General features: G+C 48.1%; 1 protein-coding gene across 3 annotated transcripts in view; it reads left to right on the top strand.

Moving 5' to 3' along the window:
• LOC105283299 (homeobox protein homothorax) overlaps window positions 1-27,992 on the top strand; it is a 429,006-nt gene that overhangs the window by 164,580 nt on the left and 236,434 nt on the right. For all 3 annotated transcript variants that reach the window (XM_026975099.1, XM_026975100.1, XM_026975098.1), the window contains exon 8: window positions 1,893-1,901. In XM_026975099.1, coding sequence (XP_026830900.1) covers window positions 1,893-1,901 — 9 coding nt within the window. The remainder of the gene's footprint in view (window positions 1-1,892; window positions 1,902-27,992) is intronic.

Below are 27,992 nucleotides of genomic sequence, written 5' to 3'. Positions count from 1 at the left end.
GTGGGGCAAATCGGGGAAAAACGGCCAAAAATCTATAAAATCCTTAAACTGAGCAGATTTCGATGAAATTTATCCATTCAGGGGCGTTTATTTCTTTTAGAGGGAGGGACTATACACGTAAATGTGAGCTAAAAATTCTAAATTAAGCATGCCAATAATAAAAATAACTTATTAAAAGTATTATAGTGGCGATCGTGGCACAGAGATGAGCACTACTCTGTGGAACTAAAGAGTTGTGAGTCCAAATCCAAACAAAAACTTGTCGGTTTTATACACTGAAATGTATACGTAGCAGTGGGTGATACAGGTGTAAACGATCACTACCTCTCGATGGAGAATGGCGACCTATCATATTGTACACACATACACACGTATGTTGTGTGGAAAAATGAATAACGTATAATCATACGTATTCGCATATAATTCGGAACACTGTCCGGCGTCATAGTTTACAAAAACGTTCCGCCTTATATTATTCGTAACTTTCACATCTGCAAATATCTGCAGAGGAGATTTTTACCAACACTTAGGAGAGATGTTGAAGAAGAATTCCATCTATCACACAACTTGTCTGTTGTATATCATTATTAAAAATGTGTTGAAAGAATGATCTTTTGCACTATTTCCTTGAAATTAGTCTAGTACTCAGGGACTGTTCAAGAAACACTTATGTACACAATTAAATGTTTAATTTTTTAAATAAGTTCTAAACGTCAGTAAGTAATAAATTCAATACGTTAAAAACATTTATTGCCTTTAGTTGATTTTTAAAAGCAACTCAAACTGTTTCGAATATTTGATCAAAAATATGAATTAAATTTAGCTATTTTTATATACTCAAAAAACATTAAATTTTTTAAATACTTGATGTTTATAGAGTTTCTAATACTTTGAGATGTTATACAACAGATTTTAATAGTTATTATGGAAAATAAAAATATTGCTCAAAACCTATTTTTGGCCGCGTTGCCCCACTGTGCGTCGTCTTGAGAGAAGATGAGTCCTTCTTGACCTCTCGGTCTTTTTCTCATGAGAGATTGATCTCTTTCTCTCTCTTTCTTCTTATCTCCTTTCTCTTTCCTGGTTATCTCTCGGATCGACTCCTTGGAACGCTGCCGTCCCGCCCCGAACGATATTTCGAGTTACAGCGAACGATTAGTAAGAACGGATATTAGTCGGCGGCACGAAGCTCGCTCGTTTGTTTCGCAAGGTTTCATTCAGTCGCTCGGTTCGCGGCTCTTTTTCGAGCGCCAGCTCCGCTCGGTCTTTGCTTATGATTTATCGCGGCGGCTGCCGCGCGCTTACGTGACTCGCACGCTCACAATAAGGCAATTAGACCCCCGATTCTTTATTTAAATAGAAAATGACATAAATTGCACACGTCGGCTCGAGTATCCGGGGGGTGCCCACTGCAATACCTGACCAACGACCGGGCGACCTTATGACCGACCTGAAAGGAGGAGTCGGCGATTCTCCGTTCCATCGAACAAAGTGCGCTCGCGGTAGTTTCGACTTTCATCTCTCATCGCGTGAAATCACGGTGAGGAAGAATGCCATTCACGCTGTTAATCCCCGTTTGCACAATGTGCGGAAAGCGACTTTTTCCCTTCTGAAACGCTGCTTAGCACCGTCGAGCAATTAGCGCGGAATTAGTCGTGCGGTCTTTGTATTATGTGCGATGCACGTCAAGTTATTCGTTATGGTTTTTACTGCGGACTTGTTGGCATCGAGGGTTGAGGATGTCTAAGGTAATGCCTGCGATTGGTACTGCGTAAATAAGGATATAAAGATTGAGGATAATGATGCACGAAATACTCTTTCAAATATTTATAATAGATAAATATTCGTAATTAATCTAACTATTATTAAAAATTTGATTATTTTTGTTTCAGATGCAATGGGTAAGTGGATCTTTCTCCAGTCAAATCGGCATTATCGGTAAGGATTAAAACAGTTTTTTCGCAATGCAGAAATCTTGCTCATTGCAGCTTGCTGCCTGCAGTTCAATTATCGTAATTAACGAAGCAGTTCGTTAGACTAGCATTTCTCGCTCGAGGGAAACACAAGTTTCCGTTTCGTGTAATCGCTATCGTTTGCGAAAACTCAGATAAGCGATCATCGTAAATGACCGATTCGTTCATCGTAGCGTTCACGTGTGCGTTTCAACATTACCGATGCTAACACGGAACACGATTGCAGGCACGTGTGATACATGTGTCGTGAGCGTAATTAAAAACGTGAAATTTCCAGATGTTAAGAGGTAAAGTTAAAATTAAAGCTCAGACGAGCCGATAATTGGAAAAAATTTGTTTTCCGAATTTACGTTATTTAAATCCGGCCGTTTTATCCCATTCTACGTTATGCAGAATAAATTAAGCGCGATTAAATTTGGACATTGAGCATAAAACGCTCCAGGGCAGTAGAAAAAGAAAACGTATTTTAAGCTGGGTATATAGGCGAGGAGGAATGGCGATCGCTCGATTCGATAATAATCCCCTTAATGGATCTTGTTGGCTGTCGGCGACACGGTCTGAACGACGATGATCGGTGAGACGATCTTGCGTTACCGATCTGTTACGAGCGCAATGGCCACTCTCTTACGTTTCTTCTTTTTAATTCTCTCTTGTGCGTACGGCGCGCGCCGCAATAACGAGGCGCTTCGGCTTAATTAGATTAATTAGATTGCAGGCGAAGCGGATGGCGCGGATGGCGCTCGGCGAGATCGAGTTTTCTGAAGATCTGTCGTTAGCCGCATTACCGTTGCCAAACGATCCCTACTTCTTTTTACGTGGCGTTTTCTGAACGAGGTTGTTCGTTTTATTCAAACATCGCGGCGTTGCCGGGATGTACAACTCATTTGGAATTTGTTTAGCCTCTAAGAATGCCTGCCTTCAACCGAATGGTTTCTTAGTTGCTTCTCGACGTTACGCGGATTAATTATGCCACGCTCGTTATATGCATCTTATACTCGTTGCACGCTGTACTCACTCTAGCGGTCATTAACGCGGTATTTAATGCATAGATGGTAAAATCCGATGTTGAGAATGGTAGTCTATAAATATTAATGCCTTATATTGCTCACTTTGTAGCAAACCGGATAATGACACGATCTCACTGTTCGTAATCTCGAAGAATAGGAAACCGTGGATAACCGATGTGCGGCTAATAAGAATCTTGAACGAGTTGTGCTCATCCTTTCCGCAGGTAGTCTTTAACAACTTGTACAACTATCATTAATCCTTTAGCCACGCAGAAAAACTCGTAAAATCTATCTCTGCAGAATGGTAGATATCATTCGCAGTCATCTCATTAGCACTTTATTACTATCCGATCAAACCGATTCACGTTACGACGTGTAATTTAGCGTCGGCCGCTTTCTAAAGACTTGATAAAATTTGTGATCTTGACGAAATGTAAACATCGCTGATCATTTTAAATTTATAAACATATTCACACTTATTAAAGGCAAAATTTATAAAGTGTATTTCACTTTTCTCTCGTGTGAACAATCAGCTCCATTTATCTCAATTCAAATGATATTTGACAAATTGTCGTTTGATGAAACGAATACTGCAACGGGAATGCAGAAAAAGCCTCCCATCGCAAGAGAACGCGCTCGATCGTTCTCGACCGGTGATCCGCTCGCTGGCCGATGGTTATCGGAGAAGCGAAACGAAGAAGAAGGCGCGATGCACGGTCAAGCTCTCCCAGTTCAGTCGGACAGCCTGGACCTTCTCTCACAGTCGTGGCAAAAACCCTCCTGCTGGCCCTACTTTTTGGTCGTTAATTAGTCGCATTTTTTTACGATCGCGCACACGTGCAGAGCGAGCCGACGAAATGGACGGGGAAGTACGACTAAGGGAGAAAAAGATAATCGAAGAGAGAAAGTGAGAGAGACATGTACATGTATATTATACACATTGGAAAGGACGCGTTGTGTGGAAGCTTGAGTTAACTTTTACTCGCGCAGTTCGAGCCTCTCCTCGCATAATGTTCGGCATTGTGCTCGCCGGCTTCGCCTCCTTTCGTCCTGGAGTACACGCGCGGATCCTTCGACACGACTTCGCGATCAAGCGTACGCGAGATACGTACGCTCGCCACGTCAGGCATCGCTTGCGACATTTTGAGCGTAATTACCAGTCGTGACTTTAAGTATTCATTAACGCCCGCGGCACGAGCTCCTCTTACGGGCACACGGAGGCCAGATAGACCGCTCGTACTGGTCGTTGGACTACGACTCGCATCATCAGATGCTTGAAATTGCTGGAGAAGACATTGTCGACAATTTTCTGAATAGTGCCTGTTGTTCCGTAATCTTGTAATAATGCACTCGGGAAAGAATGTCAAAAATGAAAAATAACTCAATCGCTGACAAATCACACTTTTGTGCGTTTGACAACATTCCGTGCCTGTCGCTTCAGAATTTTGACAAGGATATTCATCTCTCTACACATGTGTGTGTACTCTGCATGATGTTAGATAAGCGAACGCAGGGAGATTGAAGGAGTGTACTAATTTAATACACGCGTTCGCGTTCGACGATCCTCGCGAGATTAATTTCCCGCCGACGTGTTCGAGAGAAATTAATTTTATACCGCCACTCCTTATAAAAATATGATTATGAGTGGCGCGTATTACAAGCGGCTCAAATTGAGCGTGTCGGTAAATCATGCGTGGATGGGGGGCTAATTAAAAAATTCGACAGTCGCGGTGAAAGGCTGGAATTAAATTTTGGTGGCGAGTCGCGGTTAATGACGCATGTTTGCACTCATTGCACCAAGGCCGATTGAATCCCACGTAACGTAAGTGGTATTTAGTGGGAAAGCTCCTTCGATAAGGTGAAACATTTTGTGACGAGGATATTGCCAATTTGCATCTTTTTATGGATGTATGGAACGTCTTCCTTCGTGATTCGATTTTAATTCGATGTAAATATTTCTTCAGCGTCTCCACATAAATTGGACTCTTGCAATTATTACTTTGGCGATTATTTTTTTCCCTTTCCTTGCGACCAAATTACAAAGAAACATCCGGTTAGTAACTACTCATATTGCTTAAATGAGATACAAGTATTCATAGGAAATCGATTGTTGTACCTGTTATTTGAATAAATTCGACCCAACTACATAATATTATAGACTCATAACGACTAGTGCGTTGTCGGAATACTCGTATTCTCGTTTTCATTTTTCGCGATAACGCGTATACTTACACTGAGAAAAATGATTTGATTGTATAAACAAGACGTATCTGATAGAATGCATTTTGGTTAAACTAACCAAGAATTTCTAGTTATCACGATAGGACTGGATATTTTATAACTAGAACGTTTGATAGACTGTACTATAAGAATTTGGTTAGTATTTTCCAGTTGGATCTATAAAGCTTCTAGTTATATTACACTAGACATAAGAACAAACGAAGATGCAATCAGAATTCTGGTTAATCGCAGGGCACTCCAGCAGCATTCTATTGTTTCGTGTCGTGCGTGTTGATGCATCTTCGGGAAACGGATCGGCACGGACGGCACGTTTTCCTCCTCTAGTGAAATGAAATTAGTTAGTGCAATGGCTGTGAAGTGATGGCGGATGAAAAAACGTGTTCTCTTATATTTTTTTATACAGGGTGTCCCGTAATAATCGCCTAACCTCTCGTATGCCAATAGAGCAGATCGAGATGAAGAGAAAAGTCCCATACCATTTTGCGATATTCGCAATAATAATCCTATACCTCGAGCGGCTCGGCACTTGCCTCCGCGCGCTCTGGATTCGCTTGACTTTAATATGCAATATTTCGATTATTATTGCGAATATCGCAAAAGGATATGGGACTTTTCTCTTCATCTCGATCTGCTCTATTGGCGTGCGAGAGGTTAGGCGATTATTACGGGACATCCTGTATAAATATCAACATGATATTTCATTTACAGCAATCCAAGAAAACTCACGGTAATGAAACAGAAAAACGTTTCTTTTCACTAAACAGTCATGTTAATTTAACTAAATACATTTAGTATTATTATCAAGAAACTCTGGTAAATTTAACAGGAAGGAATTAATCATGCTCATCTGGTAATTCCTAAAGGAATTCTGATTCGTCCATTTTCCAACAGACAAACTGGTTGAACCTACCAGATTTCTAATTAATGCAACCAGATTTTTTTTCAGTGTACGTGCATTAAACAAACGCATGGGAGACACTGTTGCCTTCGTAGGAACGGCGAGACGGATAAGATAAGGGGCCTTTACTTTTTCGATTATTGACCGTTTTCGTCGGCTCTGAGGGCTCTTTGGCACCTCATTTCGTGACGCAGAAGCCTCCTCGGTTGCCGTCGCGCGATTCCGGAGCCGTAATGGCGCGTTTGTCGGATCGTCCGACAATTAGAATGCAAATCCGCGACGCTCGCGTATGCATATGCACGAGCTTGGGACCCGTAGCCAGTCGCGACTCGTGTGCGGCTCTATCCGTCGGGCATCGCGAGCACCCGTCCCGAGCACTTTTCGGGTGCGGCCCGTCGATCAGACCCAGACTCTACCGCACCTTCGGTCCCGAAATTCGACGCCTTTTATGGCCAGTTATTCCGCGAATCGACGAGGATAAGAGCCCGAGGGCAACGCGATAGCGCTCGGAATCCATTCGGACGAGCGACACCGTACCCGAACGGATGCCATCTCGATGGTCCTCGTGGTGCTGATTAAAATTAAATGCCACTTTCGAAAATTTTACAAGTCCACACGACGCGTCACTCGGTGGTTCGCTCTCGTTTCACCGACAGTGTCTTCTCGATCTTCTCGATAACAGGCGGGCTGTGCTCCGAGGACGGCTGCGGTACGAAATGCATCGTGGCACCGAATACCGCCGGTCTTTAAGTACGCGCGATTAACGTTCGCGTGGATCCACACGCGTGACCATAAAAGTGTCACGTTGTTACGGCGAGTCGTTCCGGCTCGGTTTCGGTTTTCTCAACGGCGTTCGGCGGTTGGGAGTGCAGAGCCATGAGTGCTCACGCGCGCCCGCTCAAAGATAGAATTTCTTACGACCAGAAATACGACAGTATTAAAGTCGCTTTTACACCGTCCTGGAATGGCTACGAGCCGGTTAACGTCGATCGCGCGGCTACGCGCGGGGATTTCCTTTAAATGCATATCGCACTCGATCCCCCAGATTTGCCTCTGATAGCGGTCCCTTCAGACTTTCCCACCGGAGCTTCTCGTTGGTACCGAGCGCGGAAACCCTTCCCGAACGATGAGAATTGATATTTCCGCGGCTTTCATGCAAGTGTTCTCTCCTGTCTTTGCAAACTCGTCGGATCAGTTTCATGTTTTCGCGCGATGCGCCGCTTCGCAGACGGGCGACTCATTGTAACGTTGCACGGTCTGTGGTCGCCCGGGTAAATAGATTACGTACTCCCGCGAAGGGTATTCTTCGTAGGGCGCTCGTCCGCCCTCCGTCGCCCTTTCGCACATGCCACTCACGTACTCATCCGCGTCCCGGGTACGTCGCAACCGCCGGAACCGGCCGCGTTTCTCCCTTCTCGAGGCGCCTCTCCAAAAATTGCAACGCGTTAGCACGAAATCCACTAACCATCCCATTATTAAATCTGTGCCCGCGTTACGTGAGCGTGGGGAGCGTCGCGACGCCGCCGGCATTAGGATTCACATCACGCTCGAACCGTTGAAACGATGAGACGCGCGAGCGTCTTCTCGTCGATACGCCGGAACGGATTACGCGTAATGACTTTACCCGCGTCACGCAATTAACCGCGCCGCTAAAGTCGATGATGCGTCTTGATTAAGAACTTATTCTTTATCTTATTAAACAACGCGCGTGCACTTTGCACGCTTACGTTGCATCTTCATCGTGAATGCTTCTCTAATCGTTCTTCAATCTATTCGTCATGGAAATAGGAATTTTTAACGAGGAGAATATTACTGGTTGTGTGTGTCACCACTCGGCAAAGTGCTTAATGCAAATCGTGCGAAGCGGCGCAAAGTGGCGGTGGTAGGCTCCGCTGAAAAATCACGAAAACGTCGCACGGTTTGCCAGCGCTGGAGGTCGTTAAGGAAGTTAATTATTAGGCAGAACCACGGCGGGCAATCGCCGTGTCTCTCACGGGTGCACCACGTGAGTGCCAACCGCCTCGTGTGTGTCGTCGCCCGCCGCGCCGACTCTCGCACCGGATTTTACTTTCAAATGGCCATGCGCGCTCGCCTAAGATTTAATTCGCGATGGTCAGCGTGCCCCACCGCCACCGTGCGTCCTCGCGGCACTGGTATACAGGCTCCAATTACGTCCTAAGGTCTAATTATTCCTCGAGGGACAATCTTGGCCGCCTACGCTCGCGTCTCATGCTCCTCCGCGTCGCCCTCGATCGTTCGAGCGAATCGCTCGTTTATCGAGATTTTGCTGAATAATTAATTTTCTCAAGCCGCTATTAATCGCAACGCGGTAATTTCACCTTTACTGCCGCAACCTCATGCGACCGCATTTAGCCGTCCATTGCGGCACTTTTACCATTTTTAGCGTTTGCCCGCCTTCCGTATAGAGCAACAGTTTCACATTTTTATGAATATACGTCTAACGATCTCCATTGTATCCTCGTGACCTCAGCACATCGAGTACATCTTTCGGCCGTAGTAGCCAAGAATTAATCGCAGTTCCGTAGCCGGCAAGGGAGTAATATCTCGTACCCGGAGTTAATTATCGGATGACTCGTAATTTCTCGGGGAGACGGTAGTTTGCCCCGCTATAAATTACGCGATCTCGATGTCCATGTAGATCGTGACCGATCAGCTTCTTGTCGCGGGGAAACGACCGACGGCCACCACACCGGCGGGACATTCAGCGACAGAATGGGGGATTGCCCGGCGGCAATCGGCGGCGGCCGGCGCGACACACGATACCGAAAAAGCAGAACGCTTCCCAACGAGGAGGTGACTAAATCGACCGTAAAGTGCTATCACTCGCCGGCGGGGACGCGCGGGCAAGAAAGCCTGGAAACAAGAGGAGGAGACACGGCGAAGCTGCGGGATCGGAGATTCGTGCGCGTTCTGCCGGCGATCGCGCCGAAAAAACTTGCGCTTGTGATCTCACCGCGCGAGAGGCACCGCACGGTTGTTTATCTGCTTATTATGTCAGCCCGTTGCTAATTGGGCATATTTGAGGATCGGGGCCGCGGCGGTCGCGGCATGTTCGCACGTATCTTGCACGAGGGAGGAAGTTCCGAGCTGCTTCTTCCTCGAGCCTCTCGCGCGGTCCATGTACCGACTCCTCTTTCATTCGCGGCATTCGCGAGCCCGCGATTACAAGGGTATAATATCCGGCTGTGGCGGGCTCGCTGCAAGAACGGTCGCATAACTTTCGGCGATCGCGACCGGCTCGCCATTCGTCTCGGGGGGGAGAACGGGGAGGACTATCGCGTCATCGGACATCCCGCTGCGTGCTCGCGATGTACCTCCTTTTTCTTCCCTTTCCGCTCGCGATTCCCGGTCGTTCGAGGCGTCTCCTCTCGTTGTTACGGCGGCTGACAGCATCGGTGCCGAGAGATGCATCGCTTCATTCCGCGCGGCCGGCCACTTAATCCACCTCTCGATGACTCGCGCGAGTTCGGCCGAGTGCGCGCGTAATTCACGATGGAAGATTACTCGACCTCTCATCCCGTCTCGATAAAAAGTAAAAGAGCTGCCTTTCAGATTTTTGTAACAGCCTATAGCGAAACATAATAAAAATACTTTCTCAAAAATTCTTGAAAATCCGTGCTACGCTGCAATGCATCAATGAGCAATTCGCTCCATAAGGATCTATCTCGCCTCGCGCGGCTCCTCTCGAGCGTAATATCGCGGACAATCCCGGCGAGGTCGTAAAGCAATTTCGCGATCGCCTTATCTTGATATCTTACAATTAAGCAGACGTCATAATTTAAGCGCGCGAAGAGACCGAGGCGCGATTAAGACATCGGGCTATATCGGTGGACGATGAGGAGAGAAAGGAAGACGATCGGAATGGAATGAAACATGAGGGGAGCGGGACGCGGGGAATAAGCATATTCAACGAGAATGCCGCTCGCGCAAAGGTGGGAGAACAGTCTTATCCGCCGGATAGGATGTGTGCAACCAGTCGCAAAGCGGTGCAGTATATTAATGTGATTTATGGGGAGGCGAATGCCTTCCCCGAGCCGCGGTCCTTCCCTTGGTCCACCAGCGCTAACCTTCCCGCCTCGAGCGCAACGGCGTATCCATCGTGTATCGAATCGATCGAGTTTTGTTTTACTTGTCCGTCGAGGGAAAGAAAGAGCAATGCGCCCGTCGCGTGTTTACACGCGCATATGTGCGTGCGTGCGTGCGCGCAAATGCCTCGCAAGGCAAGTGTGTAACGCAGGACGTGTGCGTACCTCTCGCTGCCGCCGACTTGTCCCACGAGGTCCTGCGCGGTCGGTCGTTCGGTTCGTTTTAAGGGCTCTCGAATTCCAATACGCAAGTTGAAACGACGCCGCGTGCACGCGCGAGCCGCTTTGATAGTTCATAAAGTGAAACGGATTCTGATTCGGCGTCTTTTGTAACGCAACTCGCCGTCTTATTGGGTCGACCCACTGCGGCGCGGGCGTCCCGAGCGTACTCTTGCGATCGCGAGCAACGGAAAGGATTCATATACTGCAGAAAAAGTTACACAAGCGGGAAATTATTTTTGTGACATTGTGTGCTGTAAGAGGCGAAAAATAACTAGGAGACTGCCTTAGATTTGAACTCGAACTCTCCGGGATCCCTGGTTCACACGCCTAGGTCTTAGGCTGTACGGCCAATACTCCTCCTACTGTTGTGATCAACTTGTTTTCATTCCGATCCTCTATACGACCTGTCAGTCTCGACTATCTTTCCCAGATCTTACAGCTCGGCCAGCCTGACATTACATTCGTCCCCGAATGTCTCCAAATCGTCGGTTCACTCCACTTAAGTCCCTCCCAACCTCCATTTTTGGTTCACTCCTCTGAGTCCTTCCCAATCTCCATGTTGGTTCACTCCTCTGAGTCCTTCCCAATCTCCATGTTGGTTCACTCCTCTGAGTCCTTCCCAATCTCCATGTTGGTTCACTCCTCTGAGTCCTTCCCAATCTCCATGTTGGTTCACTCCTCTGAGTCCGTCCCGACCTCCATGTTCAGGCTTCACTACCGGCCAGCTGCTTCTCAACTCCCTCCTCTCCGAGGGGTAGCGGATTTTATCCCACTTCTGAATTGTAAGAAGCGAAAAATAACTAGGAGACTGCCTTAGATTTGAACTCGAACTCTCCGGGATCCCTGGTTCACACGCCTAGGTCTTAGGCTGTACGGCCAATACTCCTACTGTTGTGATCAACTTGTTTTCATTCCGATCCCTCTATACGACCTGTCAGTCTCGACTATCTTTCCAGATTTTACAGCTCGGCCAGCCTGACATTACATTCGTCCCCGAATGTCTCCAAGTCGTCGGTTCACTCCACTTGAGTCCCTCCCAACCTCCATTTTTGGTTCACTCCTCTGAGTCCTTCCCAATCTCCATGTTGGTTCACTCCTCTGAGTCCTTCCCAATCTCCATGTTGGTTCACTCCTCTGAGTCCTTCCCAATCTCCATGTTGGTTCACTCCTCTGAGTCCGTCCCGACCTCCATGTTCAGGCTTCACTACCGGCCAGCTGCTTCTCAACTCCCTCCTCTCCGAGGGGTAGCGGATTTTATCCCACTTCTGAATTGTAAGAGGCGAAAAATAACTAGGAGACTGCCTTAGATTTGAACTCGAACTCTCCGGGATCCCTGGTTCACACGCCTAGGTCTTAGGCTGTACGGCCAATACTCCTACTGTTGTGATCAACTTGTTTTCATTCCGATCCTCTATACGACCTGTCAGTCTCGACTATCTTTCCAGATTTTACAGCTCGGCCAGCCTGACATTACATTCGTCCCCGAATGTCTCCAAGTCGTCGGTTCACTCCACTTGAGTCCCTCCCAACCTCCATTTTTGGTTCACTCCTCTGAGTCCTTCCCAATCTCCATGTTGGTTCACTCCTCTGAGTCCTTCCCAATCTCCATGTTGGTTCACTCCTCTGAGTCCGTCCCGACCTCCATGTTCAGGCTTCACTACCGGCCAGCTGCTTCTCAACTCCCTCCTCTCCGAGGGGTAGCGGATTTTATCCCACTTCTGAATTGTAAGAAGCGAAAAATAACTAGGAGACTGCCTTAGATTTGAACTCGAACTCTCCGGGATCCCTGGTTCACACGCCTAGGTCTTAGGCTGTACGGCCAATACTCCTACTGTTGTGATCAACTTGTTTTCATTCCGATCCTATATACGACCTGTCAGTCTCGACTATCTTTCCAGATCTTACAGCTCGGCCAGCCTGACATTACATTCGTCCCCGAATGTCTCCAAATCGTCGGTTCACTCCACTTGAGTCCCTCCCAACCTCCATTTTTGGTTCACTCCTCTGAGTCCTTCCCAACATCCATTTTTGGTTCACTCTTCTGAATCCCTCCCAACCTCCATGTTGGTTTACTCCTCTGAGTCCTTCCCAATCTCCATGTTGGTTCACTCTCCTCTGAGTCCTTCCCAATCTCCATGTTGGTTCACTCCTCTGAGTCCGTCCCGACCTCCATGTTCAGGCTTCACTACCGGCCAGCTGCTTCTCAACTCCCTCCTCTCCGAGGGGTAGCGGATGAATCTCAACTGTCTTCGAGGGGTAGCGGATTTGATCCCACTTCTGAATTGTAAGAGGCGAAAAATAACTAGGAGACTGCCTTAGATTTGAACTCGAACTCTCCGGGATCCCTGGTTCACACGCCTAGGTCTTAGGCTGTACGGCCAATACTCCTACTATTGTGATCAACTTGTTTTCATTCCGATCCTCTATACGACCTGTCAGTCTCGACTATCTTTCCAGATCTTACAGTGCCAAACGGTCACGTAATCTTCTACGTTATCATGCGTCTGTATTTGTGAACGGCGAGATAGATTCTCCAATGGTGGAATGTCGAGTATCTTGGGGCATTTGCATCTGACTTGCACAGTTGTATTTTATGTAAATTGCACGAAAGAAGGATTCGCCTAGGTCATTTCCCGCAAGCAAACGACGCATAATTGATCTGATTAGCCTTTAATCGTTGGCTACCACGTACTTTAACGCATCATCGCGCGCGAGCTTGGATAACTCTGGAAGATTTAATTAGACATTAGAAGAGCAAGGAGATAATTTCGATGTGCGTGATAATCGATAGGATTCAACGTTCCGCGATGCAAAGCTTCAGTCTGCGAAGAATTATCAGTTCCATAAAAGACTTAATGATCCCGCCTTATCTATCCGACGCTCTCGCGTATACCTTCGCGAGCATAACCGTCCCTCGAACGACGTGGCCCACGGCCGCTGGTGATCCTCGCAAGAAGGACGGATACTTAACGGACAATTTATCGTACAATTAGCGTCGTTTACCCGGCTGCGCGGTAGAATATAAACTTGAAAAGGTGCGCGCGGCCGTGCAACCGGTTTAATGATATCTATCATTGCGATTCTTGGACCCGGTCGCCGGTATCGTGGTTTCACGGCATGCATCGTGCAACTTAATAAGCGCCGTAATCACGTCGTGCGAGGGTCGATTGAGCGTTCGAAGGGTCGATTGGACGAGCAGGCACTGCGGCATCTGTCTCTTGGAGAATGCCCTCCTTTCCCTCGCCCTTCTTTCAGCGAGCGGTCGTAAAAGATTCACGAAGAAGAAACACGACGCGCTGTCGAATAAAATTTTATAACACAATTTTATAACTCGACGGAGAGACGTGTGTAGCTCAGTTGAGTGATAACGGCCCCTGCGACGTAACGTGCACTTGCACGAGCTGGGTTTGCAGCGAACCAATTTCATATGTAGCCGCAACAAGAGTATCATCGCATCTCGACGCAGGCATAATTACGCGCTTGCATCTTATCAGTGGTCGACGGATTCCGGATATAACTTGGGCATGCGTACGCCGTATAACTGCGGAATTTATGCTGATTTTGCCGCTGAGGGGATTATCCCTAATTAAGGTGATTAATGAGACATGTAGTCTAGTGCTTGCACATGTCTCTCGACGACGCTTCGTTTTCATCGCTGCCTCGATCGTCTCGTCTTCTCGCTCTCCGTCTCCGCGAAACTATTACGGTCGAATTTTCCTCATGCGCGGCACGAATACGTATCGTCGGGTCGGAGAAGGGTGCATGGACCACGTATTATACCTTTTACCGCGCGAGGTCCCAAGACAGGGCCAGATCCGCAACGAAAGTGGCGAGCGGTCAGCGCCGAATACCAAACGAGCGACGAGCGTTCGTCCCGCTCCGACGACGATGAAGCGGCGTGCCATACATAAGGTATGACCGGACCGTTGAGGAGGGCACGAGGAAGAACGAGATAAGGAATGGAAACGACGCGGATCGGGAGAGGGCAACGAGGGATCCGAACGGAAAGGTCCGCTCGGCGGAAAGAGGATATCGAATCGATATAACGTTGCACCGGCGAGTGCGCGGTCCATCTTGCCCCCTGGGAACAGGCGATTTTCTCGGGTCCTGATCAAAGGGAGAGCTGCGTGCGCGGGCATATATTCTCGCGTCGCGTAATATTTCATGAGCCGTTTTCTCTTTGTCGACGATCGGCCGCGCGCGGGGAATAGGGAATTGCTATGCGGACGCGCCACGCGGCCAGTTTGGCACGACACCTCGCTAGCTGCGGGGAAAGGAGAGAGAAAAGAGGGAAGGTGGAGCTGTGCGAGAGGGCAAAGGGGGATAATTGCGGCGGACACGATCTCGTCTCGGGGTCTCACGCGAGACCGAGACGAGAGGATGAACGCGGGACGGCAGGACGGAAAAGAAATCCTCGCTTTTTCGCGACGGCGAGGAATCGAGTGGTCGACGAGAAAAGACCGCAGATGGAGATCATGATCCACCGAGAATCCATCCTTCGGCTGTTTGTCGCGCGTTTGATCGCCGCTCGATGGCTCTGTGAAAATTTACGCGGGCCAATTCAGCACGTTTATCAGGCGTATTCCTCGACATTACTTATTCGAGCCTTTATAGATCTTGCCGTACGAGATGTTGCTTGGGTCAGGAAGGTCGCATTCCGCGGCATTGCGCGAAACGAAATTCCGCGCCGTCAATCTCGCCTGTCGGCAACCGCACTCTCAAGGTCGTCGGTTTGGCGATTCGGATTCGATACACGGATTCCGCCGTGTATCGAAATTTCATTCAAATTCCCGACAGTCGCTCGCGACACAAACGACACACTGCGCTTTGGTCATCTGGCAGGGCGCGTGTTCACTTGAACGACGTATTGCGAAGAGTTGGAAGTCGACGATGGAAGACCGGGAAGGAGGAGGAAGGAATGCATGAGAAGTACGAGTCGCTCGTTCGTCTGAACGCATTTTAAAATTCACGCGGTGGCATGTCTCTGCGTCTCTTAAACGGACATATTTCGTTGTTTCTCGACTTCTGCGACCGTCAAGCATTTTAATGGACATCGCTAGCAAACTGATTCGTCAGGAATAAAGCTTTGATTAATCTGAAATAAATGATGTGTTACATGTCTTATCCATTATGAATTTTTCGTTTCACACATCCAACTGCATTTTCTTCCAATATGCCAGAAATATATAATACAAATGCAACTTAAAATAGAGACTGCAAGCGAATATTCAATTCTGACACACCGAATGAATATGCATAAGGATATTCCAGCAACGCTATTCGGGTTCGCTGATCGTATCGGGAACTTTCGGTTCTCCGCTTGATAGATCGGTTCACTGACGTAAGGTTCGATGCAAATCGCCGAGTGACAGGTGAACGCGTGGAGATATACTCCCACGAAGGCTTCAGCGCGATCGCCGATCTCTTCGTTAGCGAACGATTCGACATAAAGGACAAAGATGACATCTTGCGTCTCGCGGAAAGCGGACTGCCAAGAGAGATCTGGATCCTCAGGGAGATCAGGATCCTCCCTGCAGAGGAGCGCCTATCATTTATCCTGCGTGACGTCAAGCTGCATTGCGCAATACGAGGCATATGAGAAGCAAAAGGGAATGAAGCAAAGACTTCCTCCTCGCGCTGCGTCGCTCGCGAAACAGATCCCGCGGAGAGGCTCGCGCTGGTTATCGCAGACAAATCGCCTCGCGAGTAGCAGAAGTTTGCTCATCGCGAGCAGGAAATGGGCTCGCGGCCAGCGAAGGGACGGTAACTGATTCTCCTCGTCGCTACCGCGGAAGAAAGGAGGATAATCGATCGTAGTGATTGAAGTCGAGAAGGCGGGACGACGTGGTGAAGGATATCCGATCCGTGACCGAAATAATCGGGCCGCTGGAATGCGTTCGATATACACGCGCGGCCCAGCCGACATTCTTGCCGATGTTTAACATGTTTTCGACTTCTTATCCGCGACTTGCCTGATCGATGCTTCTTAACATCGCCGCGCGTGTGCGCATAAATTAAGGAGCACACGGCCGTTTCTCGAGAAGTGTTTACACCATGGAGAGCGAGAGAGAGAGAGGGGCCTCCCGGTCCTCCGGGAGGTGGGCAGGATGGATAATCTCTCAGGATCTACCTCGATCTCCCGTTCGGTCACGCCCAGGGTAGGACTTGGCGGCTGCTGCGCGTCATCGCGCCGTTCGTAAATTCACGGCGGACAAACTGGCAAGAATAGTTCGCATAATTCCTCAAGGCCTACCAGTTTTGACGGCGGCGGTCGACCTATCTTGGCGCAATCTGCCTCTCTCGCTCGCTGCTCTCCTTCGCTCTCTGTCTACCTTCATCCTGCGAAAGCTCGTCCGTCTCGTTTGGTTCTCTTTCGTTCTTTCTCCTTGCTTTCCGCCGGTCTGCTCTGTGAATGCACGACGACGGTTTTAGATTCCGGACCTCGGCGACCGAACGAAGAAAGACAGGCCTGAGGAATGCTAGGCGAGAGCGAAGCGCGTACAAGGCGATATAAATGCAAATCAAGATTTTATTTCTTATTACTCCCCGAATTAAAATGCCGAGTTAAACCGCGGTGAAAACGATTACGTAATAACACGAGAACTATAAAAGTGAGAGAAATCTAGATTGGAGGCCCTGATCGGTATTCTCGAGCATTAATGCAAAACTTATTTACGTTTTATCGCCGATAGCGGGAGATGGCCGAAGGAAGGTGGTTCTGATCGTTGAAGAATTCGATTATCATATTGCACACGCGGTATCCACAGCTGGCGGTTGGACACTCGTTAAACGTATCGCCCGTATCGCACACGTTTTGCGTAAAAATTGATTGATCGGCAAAAAACCGTTAAAACTATAAGGTGCAGGGGCGCACCTTCGTGGATCGCAGATGATACCCGCATTCTTCGGACGCGTGCACAATATCCGCGGACATCGCGAGAGCCGCGCGCTTCGCACGCGCGCGTGAATCACGGAAGATCGAAGGTCAATCGAGATCCCGCTTGCGAGAGGAGAGTCGGCGGACTCGACTCGCCTATGACGAGGCAGCAGCTGCCGCGGATGCATAATGAATGCACAATTAAAGATCGCGGTTACGCCGCGTCACTGTACGCGACTTATCGTGCAGGGAGACGCGCCAACTGGTTTTGCGCGAGTCCGCTCTTATCTCGGCGAATACGAAAGTCCTCCGCGCGCCGCTTCCGGTTGCACAACGATCGTTAGATCTTCGCCCGGTCATTAGCGAACGTCCCCCGTTGCTCTTGTTTCCTGCGTTTCCTCCGTTTAGCCGTTGCACAATCGATGACTCGACGAGAATCTCGATCGGCGATGCCGATTACCACTGCGCAATCTGATGCAAGTTAATACACCGCCGAGTGCGGTTGTTATCGATCGTTTACGATTGAACGTGACTACTTTCGCGTGTAAGAAACGTGGAACGGCATTTCATGCTTAAAAAAGGCAAATAAAATATCGTCGAAAATGCGCTTGATCCGAAGCCGCGCCGGCATTACTCGCGGCGACTGCTTTGCGTTCGGAGAACGCTCGGGGAAAAACGCCGAATGGGAAAAAAGAAGAGTGCCGGTCTGTAATGCGCTTATAATTAATTTCCGCGTAATTAGAGGACGGTGGCGCGGACGCGGGACGGCACGGCGGTTATCTCGGCTGGACGATCGTTACGCGGCAACCCTGCGAACGGAGACTGCACAATGAGCGGCAGCTCCCGTTATTACAATATAATACATCGGCGAAAATTAATACACGCCAGACGCAATCGGTATCTCATCGCTCGAAATAGGCGCAGCGACTTCCTAAATGCAAACGGAAATTATTTACCCCCGGACGTGCGGATATTAAGAGTTATCGCGCTGCACAGTCGCAGTCGTCGCGCAAACGATCGTATTACGCAGATTTGAAACGCTTCAGCGTTCGTGTAATGATTCTTTCAAACGTCTTACGAAGTCATTAGAGCCGCTCTGCTCAACAGGAGAATTCTCATGCGCGCGTCGATACTAACAGATTCACGAGAGTCCATTCCGATACGTAATTTCGGAGTGACGGAGTGACAAGAGCGAGCGACGTAAATGCCGGATCGTACATGGATGGTGAACCTCCGATATGACCCCGCTCAGTTCAACTCCCGTGTCGCGCGATGCGCTGTAAATCATCGGGGCCCACCATAGTAGCGATACGTGCCTGACCAGTTTGATGGCCGCGGCTCATTGACGCGGTTCCTCGACGCTCCTCCATTCACAGGATTCGCGCCGTTATCGCGTATCCGCACGCGTTTAGACTCCACCTACCGTTCTGCTGCACGATCGATCGCGATCGCGCAGATTTTCCTTGTTATGCTCCATCGCGGGATGCTGCGTACATGTGCTTCGCGGCAACCGCCAGAATCGATTATTAATCGCCTTTGCGCTACTCGAAATGTTGGTGCAACATTAATGCCCCAGCTGACACGAAGTAATCGAAATGATCGAAATGTGGAGAGGGATTATAATGTTTACTCAAGCAAAAATTAATAGCGCGTTTTAAGTAGCGCACTAAGTTTCGAGATAATTAAATAAAATATGCATAAATGTGAAATAATACACTCGGACGTAACATATCCCAACCATGTGGCTTATAGATCGTTCGACTGAATGAACTTATCGAGATTTGCTTCGATACACGTCGCTGCGAATAACTCCAGCGATGTGTAAAATACAGTTTTAATCCCGATCTTGATTACTAATTTAGGCGGTCTCGATTTTAGTCGCTAATTTATCTCGTTTAATTAAACTCACACGCTCGCTGAAGCCGTAGATTCAACGTCGAGCGAATCACAGCGTTTCGATATACTCGAGAAATTACAGTCCACTACTTTCATCCTATCGGGATCTCACCATTTTGTCTAGCTGTTTTGCATTTCTTTCGCACAAACGAATATATTTTGCAATCATCGAATCGCGCAGGCCTGCCTTTTTGATTCGTCGCCGGAGCCATTATCTACCGCGATCCGCCTACTAGAGTAGCAGCTTCTATTCACTCTTTCTCTCTCGTCTCTCTCGTTCGGTGCTTCTGCTGGCTCGCTGAGATTGTGGATAACAGTTATTAGGGGCTTTTTATAATGCGCGCGTATCGCCATCTCTCTCTCTCGCTTGAGCGGCCCTTCCGTTCCCTTCTCGTCTCTGTCTTGCTCGCCCTACCGTTTTGCGCCAACCATTGATCGGCGAACGAGCGAGCGAGCAAAATGAAGAACGTCGCAAGAGCAGTGCAAGAGAAAAAGAGATAGAGCATGAGGCAACTGTTTTCCTAGAGCTCGACGTGCATCCACGGTAAGCGTATGCGTAGGACACTCCCCGACGCTTGATTATATATAATTATCGGCATTTTAATAACTAATCATTTTCCCTGCTCCTTCTTCCACCGCAATTCTGCGGAGAAAGGAGCAGCTTCCGACGACGAACTCCGCTACCGTATCTCCGGCTTCTTTCGCTTCCTCCTCGAGCCGCATCTTTGCCGAGTACTCGGCCGACCGGCTGGTCTTCCCATCGTTCCCATTTTGTGCTCCGTTAAGATCTTAATTACACGCATGTTCAGTAAATATCTTAACGGTTCTCCCGGCAATATCGTTTCGTTGACTGCATATAAGTTTAAAACATTGACTATTTCAAGCGTGCTAAAATGAGATTTGTGATCAGATGTAAAATTTTCTCGATATCCCGTCGTCTATAATGTGCACATTACTGTAATGTCGTCCAGGATGCAGCTTATATCATAATTTATATCATGCTGTGCTACTTGCGGATATAGAGCAGGGTAATTATTACACGTATACTCATTTGATCTAGAGTGAAAATATGATATTATAAGAGCACTTTGCTCGAGTGTTATCTGTGTAAAAAATTGTCAAGTTTTGATTTCCGGTTCATATTAATCTAACATGAGTGAATTGGATGATATAGATAATTGCGAAAGACGAAAATGTCGACTCTGGCGGGTAGTTCGCCGTGTCGCGAGGAAAATGGAAAAGCCAACTGGAATCGCGCTGAGAGGACGACCGTTGGAACCCCGTAAATATCCCCGAGTGTAATTAAAAGCTATCGATTTGTCGTAAGCCGCGTAATTGCACGAGTTACTACGCGCTTCGAATAATCGCCCCGGTCTCCCTCCGATCAACCCCTGTACCCGGGCCGAAAACTTCGTTTCGGGATCGCGTCGACGGAGATAGCGGAATATTTACATATTATCGCGGAGCGCCGACCCCGCGCACAATCCACCTACGCCTCCCGCGGTGAAACCATCAGCCTCATGGGGAAGGACTCGCCAGGGTCGTACGCTACTGTAGATTTCGAATCTCATTGTGTAGGGAGGAGGAACGGCGTGAGAAACGATGTCGAGTTTGCGACGTGGCACGATGTTTCGATTCTACAATAGAAAAGATTTTACGTGTGCGAGTACATTCAAATTTGTTTAACAAACATTTGTGTTTTCCGAAGTAAAAGAGCGACAAGCGACAGAGATATAAAATTGGATCGTTAAAGAAATTTTTATTTCAGTCTTTAAACCAATGTCCTTTTCAAGAAAAATGTGTATTTTTCTTCTCGGAATTTCGTGTTACGTCTTAAACGCGATCTTGCAAAAACATCTTTACGCATTGCTTCGAGATTGTCTAAAATCCGGTGGAGAACTCTCAAGAGCAGACGTTCGAGCGTAAAACAGTCACAACATTGATTCTCTCGCTCCGAGGAGTGCGCCCGGATCTCTTTCGCTAACCGAAATTTTCAACTCCCACTGCGAGCGGGAATCGCGGGAGGCTTGAAGGGGAGACGATCGACGCTTTAATGCTCCGCTCGAGCGACGAAGTGGCCGAGCTTTATGAAGCACACGCAGTAATGGTCGTCTGCTCGTCGGAAGGAGACGAAAGGAACGATTTTGGCGTCGCGTCCATGTGTCCGTGGGCTCGTTCACGGAGTGTAAGTGGACGCCCGGGGTCGTAACGCAGCGGTGAAGCCAACTCGAGTGGAGTTAAGGAGCAACCCCCGGATAGCTCTTCCTGCGGGAATAGGAAGCCCAATACCCCGCACTTCCGTCCCTCTTCCTTATACCCGAGGGCGCATAAATCACTCCCCCGCACGGTTGGCGCGAATGCGCTTCGAGGATGTCCCGGCGCCTCCCAATATTACGTAATGGCGTGCACGTCGTGATCGAGGGTACACTTGCGCTTTTTTTCTCAGGGTCATGCGTCCGTAAATTCTGCCGGTCGATCTGTTGATAGCTGTCATCTCGCATTTTCCCGTATCGGGCGTAAACCGTCATGAAACGAAGCGTTTAGCGCTCCACCAAAATATCCGCGATGTATTTTTATTGCCACGGCAATAAGAACGGTTTGAAATTATTTATGCGTAATACATTGCTATAATCTGCATCCTGTTACTTTATTCTGGACTTATCCTGCTTCATGAATGAGCGTTTATCGAGTTTCCATTTAGTTTCTATTGATAGCATCATTGACGTGTCCACTCCGCGTGCAATTATTTATTTGAGTCGTAAATTATTCTGATCCATAAAAGTGATACTTTCTATTGTTGATATTAAATTACCGCGACTGTACTACTGATTGGATGTTAATAAACGGTTATGAAAAATAACCGACTGCATTATCTTTTCACAAAACTGGGTTTATACACTCTTCTACAAATGTACATTTGTTATCATCTCGCGAGGGGAAAAAAGCGACGTGTAGGGTCTATTTGTACCCTTGGCGTGGTGCGCGACAAAGGTGTCTCAAGAATCGCTCGAGAGGGACGGGGCGCGTATAGAGTGTCGTCGGATACGGCCAGAGGGTGCAAGTGGTAGGTAAATGTAAGCAGTAAGCCATTTTCCAGACGATGAGGCGCGAAGCCCCGCACGTCCTCTTAGCACGGGTAATCCCTGCTTTGCCAACCGAACCGGCCGATGGGGTGAGGGGGGGGGGGAAGAAGCCACCCGCAGGTGCGACTTCGGGGCTTCGCCTCCCCGAGGCCCATATTTAATATCGCTCGTCCCCGTTTATAGTCCGCGTTTCGACAGAGTAACTTGCTCGGAAACTCGGTTTCTTCGCGCTACGCACTGGAATATATTAGGTTGTTCATTAAGTTCTGCGGTTTTTTGCCCTAAATTAAAACATAAATCTATTGTACTTACACATTTATTCAATCTAGAATGTATTGTCCATCTTGATCGACCACCTTCTGCCAACGTTCTGGAAGGGACATAATGCCGCGTTTGTAGAAGTCGCGCGACTTCTGCGCGAAAAAGTCCTTCAAGTACGTTTGAATATCGTCCACTGAATTAAAGCGCTGCCCGTCGAGATTGTTTTGGAGTGACCGGAACAGATGGTAATCCGACGGCGCAAGGTCTGGGGAGTACGGTGGGTGCCGCATGACTTCCCAGCCAAAGCACTTCAACTTCTTCTTGGTCACCAAAGCAGTGTGTGGTTTGGCGTTGTCGTGGTGGAAGACAACGCCCTTCCTGTTCGCCAATTCCGGCCGCTTCTCCGCCACTGCCTGCTTCAATTTTTCTAACTGAGCGCAATGCTTCTCGGCGTCGATGGTCTGACCGCGCGGAAGCAGCTCGAAGTACAGGACGCCTCGCCAATCCCACCACACACTCAGCATCACTTTCTTCGGATGCAAATCCGCTTTGGCAACCGATTGTGACGACTCACCCGGACCGCACCATGACCGCTCGCGTCGAATGTTGTTATATACCACCCATTTTTCATCTCCCGTGACGACCCGTTTGAGAAAGGCCTCCAGCGAGTTCCATTTCAGCAGGGATTCACAGATCATGACGCGGTCCAAAATGTTCTTTTCGGTGAGCTCGTGAGGGACCCAAACATCTGCTTTTTTCGACATCCCAAGCCGTTTTAATCGCTGCGCAACCGTTGTATGGGCGATGTCGAAGCGCTCCGCGATCTCTCGCGTCGTCAGGTGTCGGTCTGCTTTGATTGCGGCCACGATTTGGTCGTCGTCAGTGGTGGATGGACGACCGGAGCGAGCAGCATCGGAGACGTTCACATCTCCGGAACGAAAGCGCGCAAACCAACGCTGACGAGTGTCAGCGCTTATGGCCGAGTCCCCGTACACGCCACATATCTCACGTTGTGCGTCCGTCGCTTTTACTCCTTTGCGGAAGAAAAATAGCAAAATGTGCCGAAAATGCACCTTTTGATCCCCCATTTTTAATGAATAGCGCGTACACACAACACGTCGAAACACAACAAAGACTCTGGCGAAATGTCAAGCGTTGTCTAACCTGTCACGGAGTATGCGGCAATCCGCGGTTCAGACGATGCATGCTATCTTTTTCAATGGACAAACGCTATCTATCAAGAAAACCGCAGAACTTAATGAACAACCTAATATTACATCGGCGTCACCGCAGTCACTCTTTTGCATGAGATTCGTCTCGTCTTGTCTCTCATGAAATGAAGATATGACGCTCTGCGATTCAGTTTCATCGACTTTACATGGCGAGTACGCGATCTCGATCGGTATCGTAATAAATACGCTTGGGAGACAAAAACAGGAGGAAATCGTTCGCGCGTGAATTAATTAAACGCGATTGTCGAAGTTGATCCTATGATTATCCACTTGACCCTTACGACGTAAGCGGCAGGCGCCGTTAATATCGCGCGTATGTTTTACGATAAACCGCCGCTTAATCACCATCCGTGCCGCTCTTTTTCTCACCTCTGCGTCTTTCCGATCTCGCCGGCACACCTCACCGATCAGCGCGAACTTTCATGGCAAATCTCAAGGTCTGCGATCGAGTTGGGGCGACGCCGCCGTGTGTCTCTCACGTCCGTGACACAAATTCACCGTGAGTTTCCTGTTCTGGAGTCAAGTTCAACTATTCTCGACAAGACTGGCAATTATACACCCACGCGGATCGGCGCCGATCGAGGAGCGGGCGGACAAGCAAAAGACAAAGAGAGGAAGCTGATTCTGCTTCGCGTTCGACTTACGTCAGTCTCATTATTCACCTTTACATGCTTGATACTTGATTGTATGATGGATGTGTGATTTATCATTACCTGTGTGATTCAATATCGCTAAGATAAATATCGATGCTCTTTTATATCAATATCACCGCGAAAGAAACATTCGAATAATAAAATTCTCTTCATGAATTCGCCGAATTCCTGTCGCTAAGCCGCTACGAAGTCAAAGTATTTCAGAAAATCTACGATATCCTTTTATCTGGAGAACGTCCAGCCACGAGAACGTTAATAATATTATCCGCAGAAATGGTTCGAGGAGCGGAGGAAGATACTTTGCCACTCGATTGCGTACGACGTGCAGCGATAAGAACTCAATTACTGTTTCATCCAATTGCGTGGATCTTCCTCGTAGTTTCTTTCTTTCGATCGGTTCGTCATTCCATGTCCGCTCGGCTCCAGAAATGTTCCTGTTTTCTTCAGTTTCTATATCCTATCAGCGATTCTTGTCCGATCGCCTACCCGATCTCGCTTCAGCACGATGGTTCCTGCACGCTATCGCTTTTAAGCGGTAAGCGGCGCGTTAAGATCGACGGGCTGGAAAAATGATTTCCGTGGCACGCAGTGAAAACGCGTTATTCCTGCCCTCCTTCCGCGTCGTCGACTCACTTTCGGCGACGTAAATTTTCAAGCGCGACCGCTTCCCGAATTCCCCGCTAAGTCGGGTTAATTTAAGTTTCGTCAGACTTCCCGGACGGCATAAATTTGATTTCACTTTGATGCTGGGGCATGTCCGCGATGGTATAACACTCAACGGCCGTTGCTCTAGCTCGCTGTGCTTTTTTTGCTCGCGTTACTCGCTGCCTCATTCTCCGTCAGAAGACTTCTTTTGCGGAAATCGCGCGCTCTCGCATAGACCGCCGACCGTTTTCAGGAGGCTGTTCGGTCACCCAGCTAGTCAACGGTCGGTCTAATTTAACCGGACGTTATTCGGTCATCGTGCGCGCGTTGTCGCGTAATTAGCGTCTCATAATCTAGCCGCGTGGCGACTTCAACGGCACCATTGCGGCGCCGAACGAGCGGGACGAGCGAATGACGAAAAACTGGCAGACATTTCGTTGAAGTTCCGCGTGAAACGCGCACGGGCGACTTCCTGGGGCATACTTGGACGAACACGTGGAGTTTTCCTAGCTCCGACTGGTTCGCCGCCCTTTCGGAGCGTCGCAGACGCCAAGTCGCGGCACCACCTGCTCGCAGGGCGAACACCTGAATAGTCAATGATTCGTCGCGGTAATCCCGTCTTGAATGCCCGGCCTTTTTAAGAGGCGATGGGCGCACGCTTAACGACGCGCGTACAGACTCGGCCACCTTTTTAGTCACCTCTTGGCGACGTATTATGCGTGAATTCACCTGTCGTCGGAATGTCTCGAGGTAAACCACTCGTTGGATATCTTTGATCCGCCTTCAGCGCGCTTGGATCTCGCAGCGTGGCGTCGTCGACGAAAGATCGCTGTTTAGTGGCGGCTGTTTAGGATGTTCATTGATACATTGAAGCGTAAAGATTCCATTCAGCTCGAATTACCATTCTGCCGGCAGCACTCTCAGAAGGAAATGTTATAAACGAGGCAAAAAGAACGTGATCTAAATGCGATTAGTAAAGCTGATGGATAGCAGACATGATTCAATAATTAGCAGTAAACGGGTTTTACTTTTAATATTCATTAGCTATCATTAGAGATATCTAAGCGTAAGAGAATTTAGATTACAAGTTGTTTTGCTCTTTCTTTTCTGTTCGCTTCTACTTTTATGTTATATAATGTTTTATATTACATTATTTTGACAATAAAAATTATATGAGGATTATACAGCTTTTCTATTTTTATGTTTTACATATTATTCACTTTCCATGTGTAATAAGGCCATTTAGAAAATCATGTAACATACATTATGCATCGACATACGCATATTGGCCGCTTCGGGGTTAATGAATATACTATCGTTCAAGACACCCCATCATGGCGCGATCGAATGAATTTTACGGATGTCGAGTTTTTCCCTTTACGCCCTATGGCGTCGCCACGGGTATTCTGTCCCTTCGTGGATACTATTTGCTCTCCCCGCGGACGTTGCAGCCGTCACCGCAGTCATCCATAGTTTATATCGCGCGAACACGCGGGTCCCCGCGTAATGGCCGTCCGTAAAATATTTATCACGGAAATTAGTCGCACAATGATGTACGCCAGCACCCGCGCGCACGTATACACGCATGCCGGCACCAATACGTACGAGGGCAGACGCGAGCGAATAACGAGGGTGTCGCTTGCGACGCTGCAAAATTGGCGCGAACGCACGTGCGTATACGCGTCTCGTGAATGTGCGTGTTACGTACCGTTTTCGAGTCGACAGTACATGCCCGTCATGTCGTATCGACGACATATCGATTTGCTGTTTCGACGACCGATCTTTCCACTCTCACGTCTGTCGATGTCGTTATTACGGATAGCTCGGCGAGACGTACGTGAATTGTGTATTCACGTTGCATACTTTTTGCATACTTTATCCGGAAAATGATCTTGAAATAATAGTCTTTTTCTTTTTGTTTCAGGTAAGTGGATGTCTTTTCATCGATTCGAAACTGACAGTGAGGCTGTATAGTAAGTAATAGATACATTCTATTCCACACACGTGGTATGTGTGATGCAAAGAAAAAAAACAGTGGTTTCCACGTATCTAGAATTGTGTAAAAATTATTATAATCGTCATATTGTATGTTATCCATCTGCTTCAATTTTTCTATCCAATTTCTGAGATCTTGCGAGATTATCGGGGTGGACAAAAGTTCGAGTTAGTTTCGCTCGTAGGCGAAAAAGACCGTTGACTTAGTAGGCCATGGAAGGCCAGGTGTTCGCGAGAGATCGTCGACCAAAAGGACACGGTGGGCGTTTTCCGCATAAATGAGAAATGCGAAACTCCCGTTATAGGACACGTGTGACGAGGACATAAAAGAGCTCGAATGACTGCGTAATGAAATCGCGGGTCTCATGCGACCGAAACATCAAGCAGAATTGCCGAACAATTATTTCTTAATCCGAGCGTTTCGTCGATGAGTACGAAAAAAATGAGAGCAACGGTGATGAGAAGGCAAACGATTGGGGCTCGATAATCTTACAAATTACGGCAGAAAAGCCGTTATTACACTATAAATTTTCCATCACGCGTCGGCTCTTCGAGATTAATTCCACTTTACAGGCGCTCTAATTATTTTCCGCTAATTACCGGTATCGTAGACTATAACTACGTATGCACGGGATGGCGTAAACTCGTTTGAGAACGTGACTCGACAGCCGTTATGCCAGTGCGCTGTGCAAATAAAGTTGTCACGGGACTGTCGTAACGCTCCGAGATGGTTGAACGCAAAGCAAATTGTGACGGAAGACGAGGTATTAACTAGCGATTCCCTGTTGTTTACCGGCCTACGACGGTGCAGTTGGCATTGGAGGATGCGTTTCGCTCGTGGTAGCCGGCTTTTGTTATTACATGCTATTTAAACGGCGTTGCTTTCCATTACTTTTACGACTG

This window comes from Ooceraea biroi, chromosome 14, assembly GCF_003672135.1.
Source record: "Ooceraea biroi isolate clonal line C1 chromosome 14, Obir_v5.4, whole genome shotgun sequence".
In the NCBI taxonomy this organism is placed as follows: Eukaryota; Metazoa; Arthropoda; class Insecta; order Hymenoptera; family Formicidae; genus Ooceraea; species Ooceraea biroi.
The sequence above is the reverse complement of the archived record's forward strand: the minus strand, read 5'-3'. Positions and strand labels throughout refer to the sequence as shown.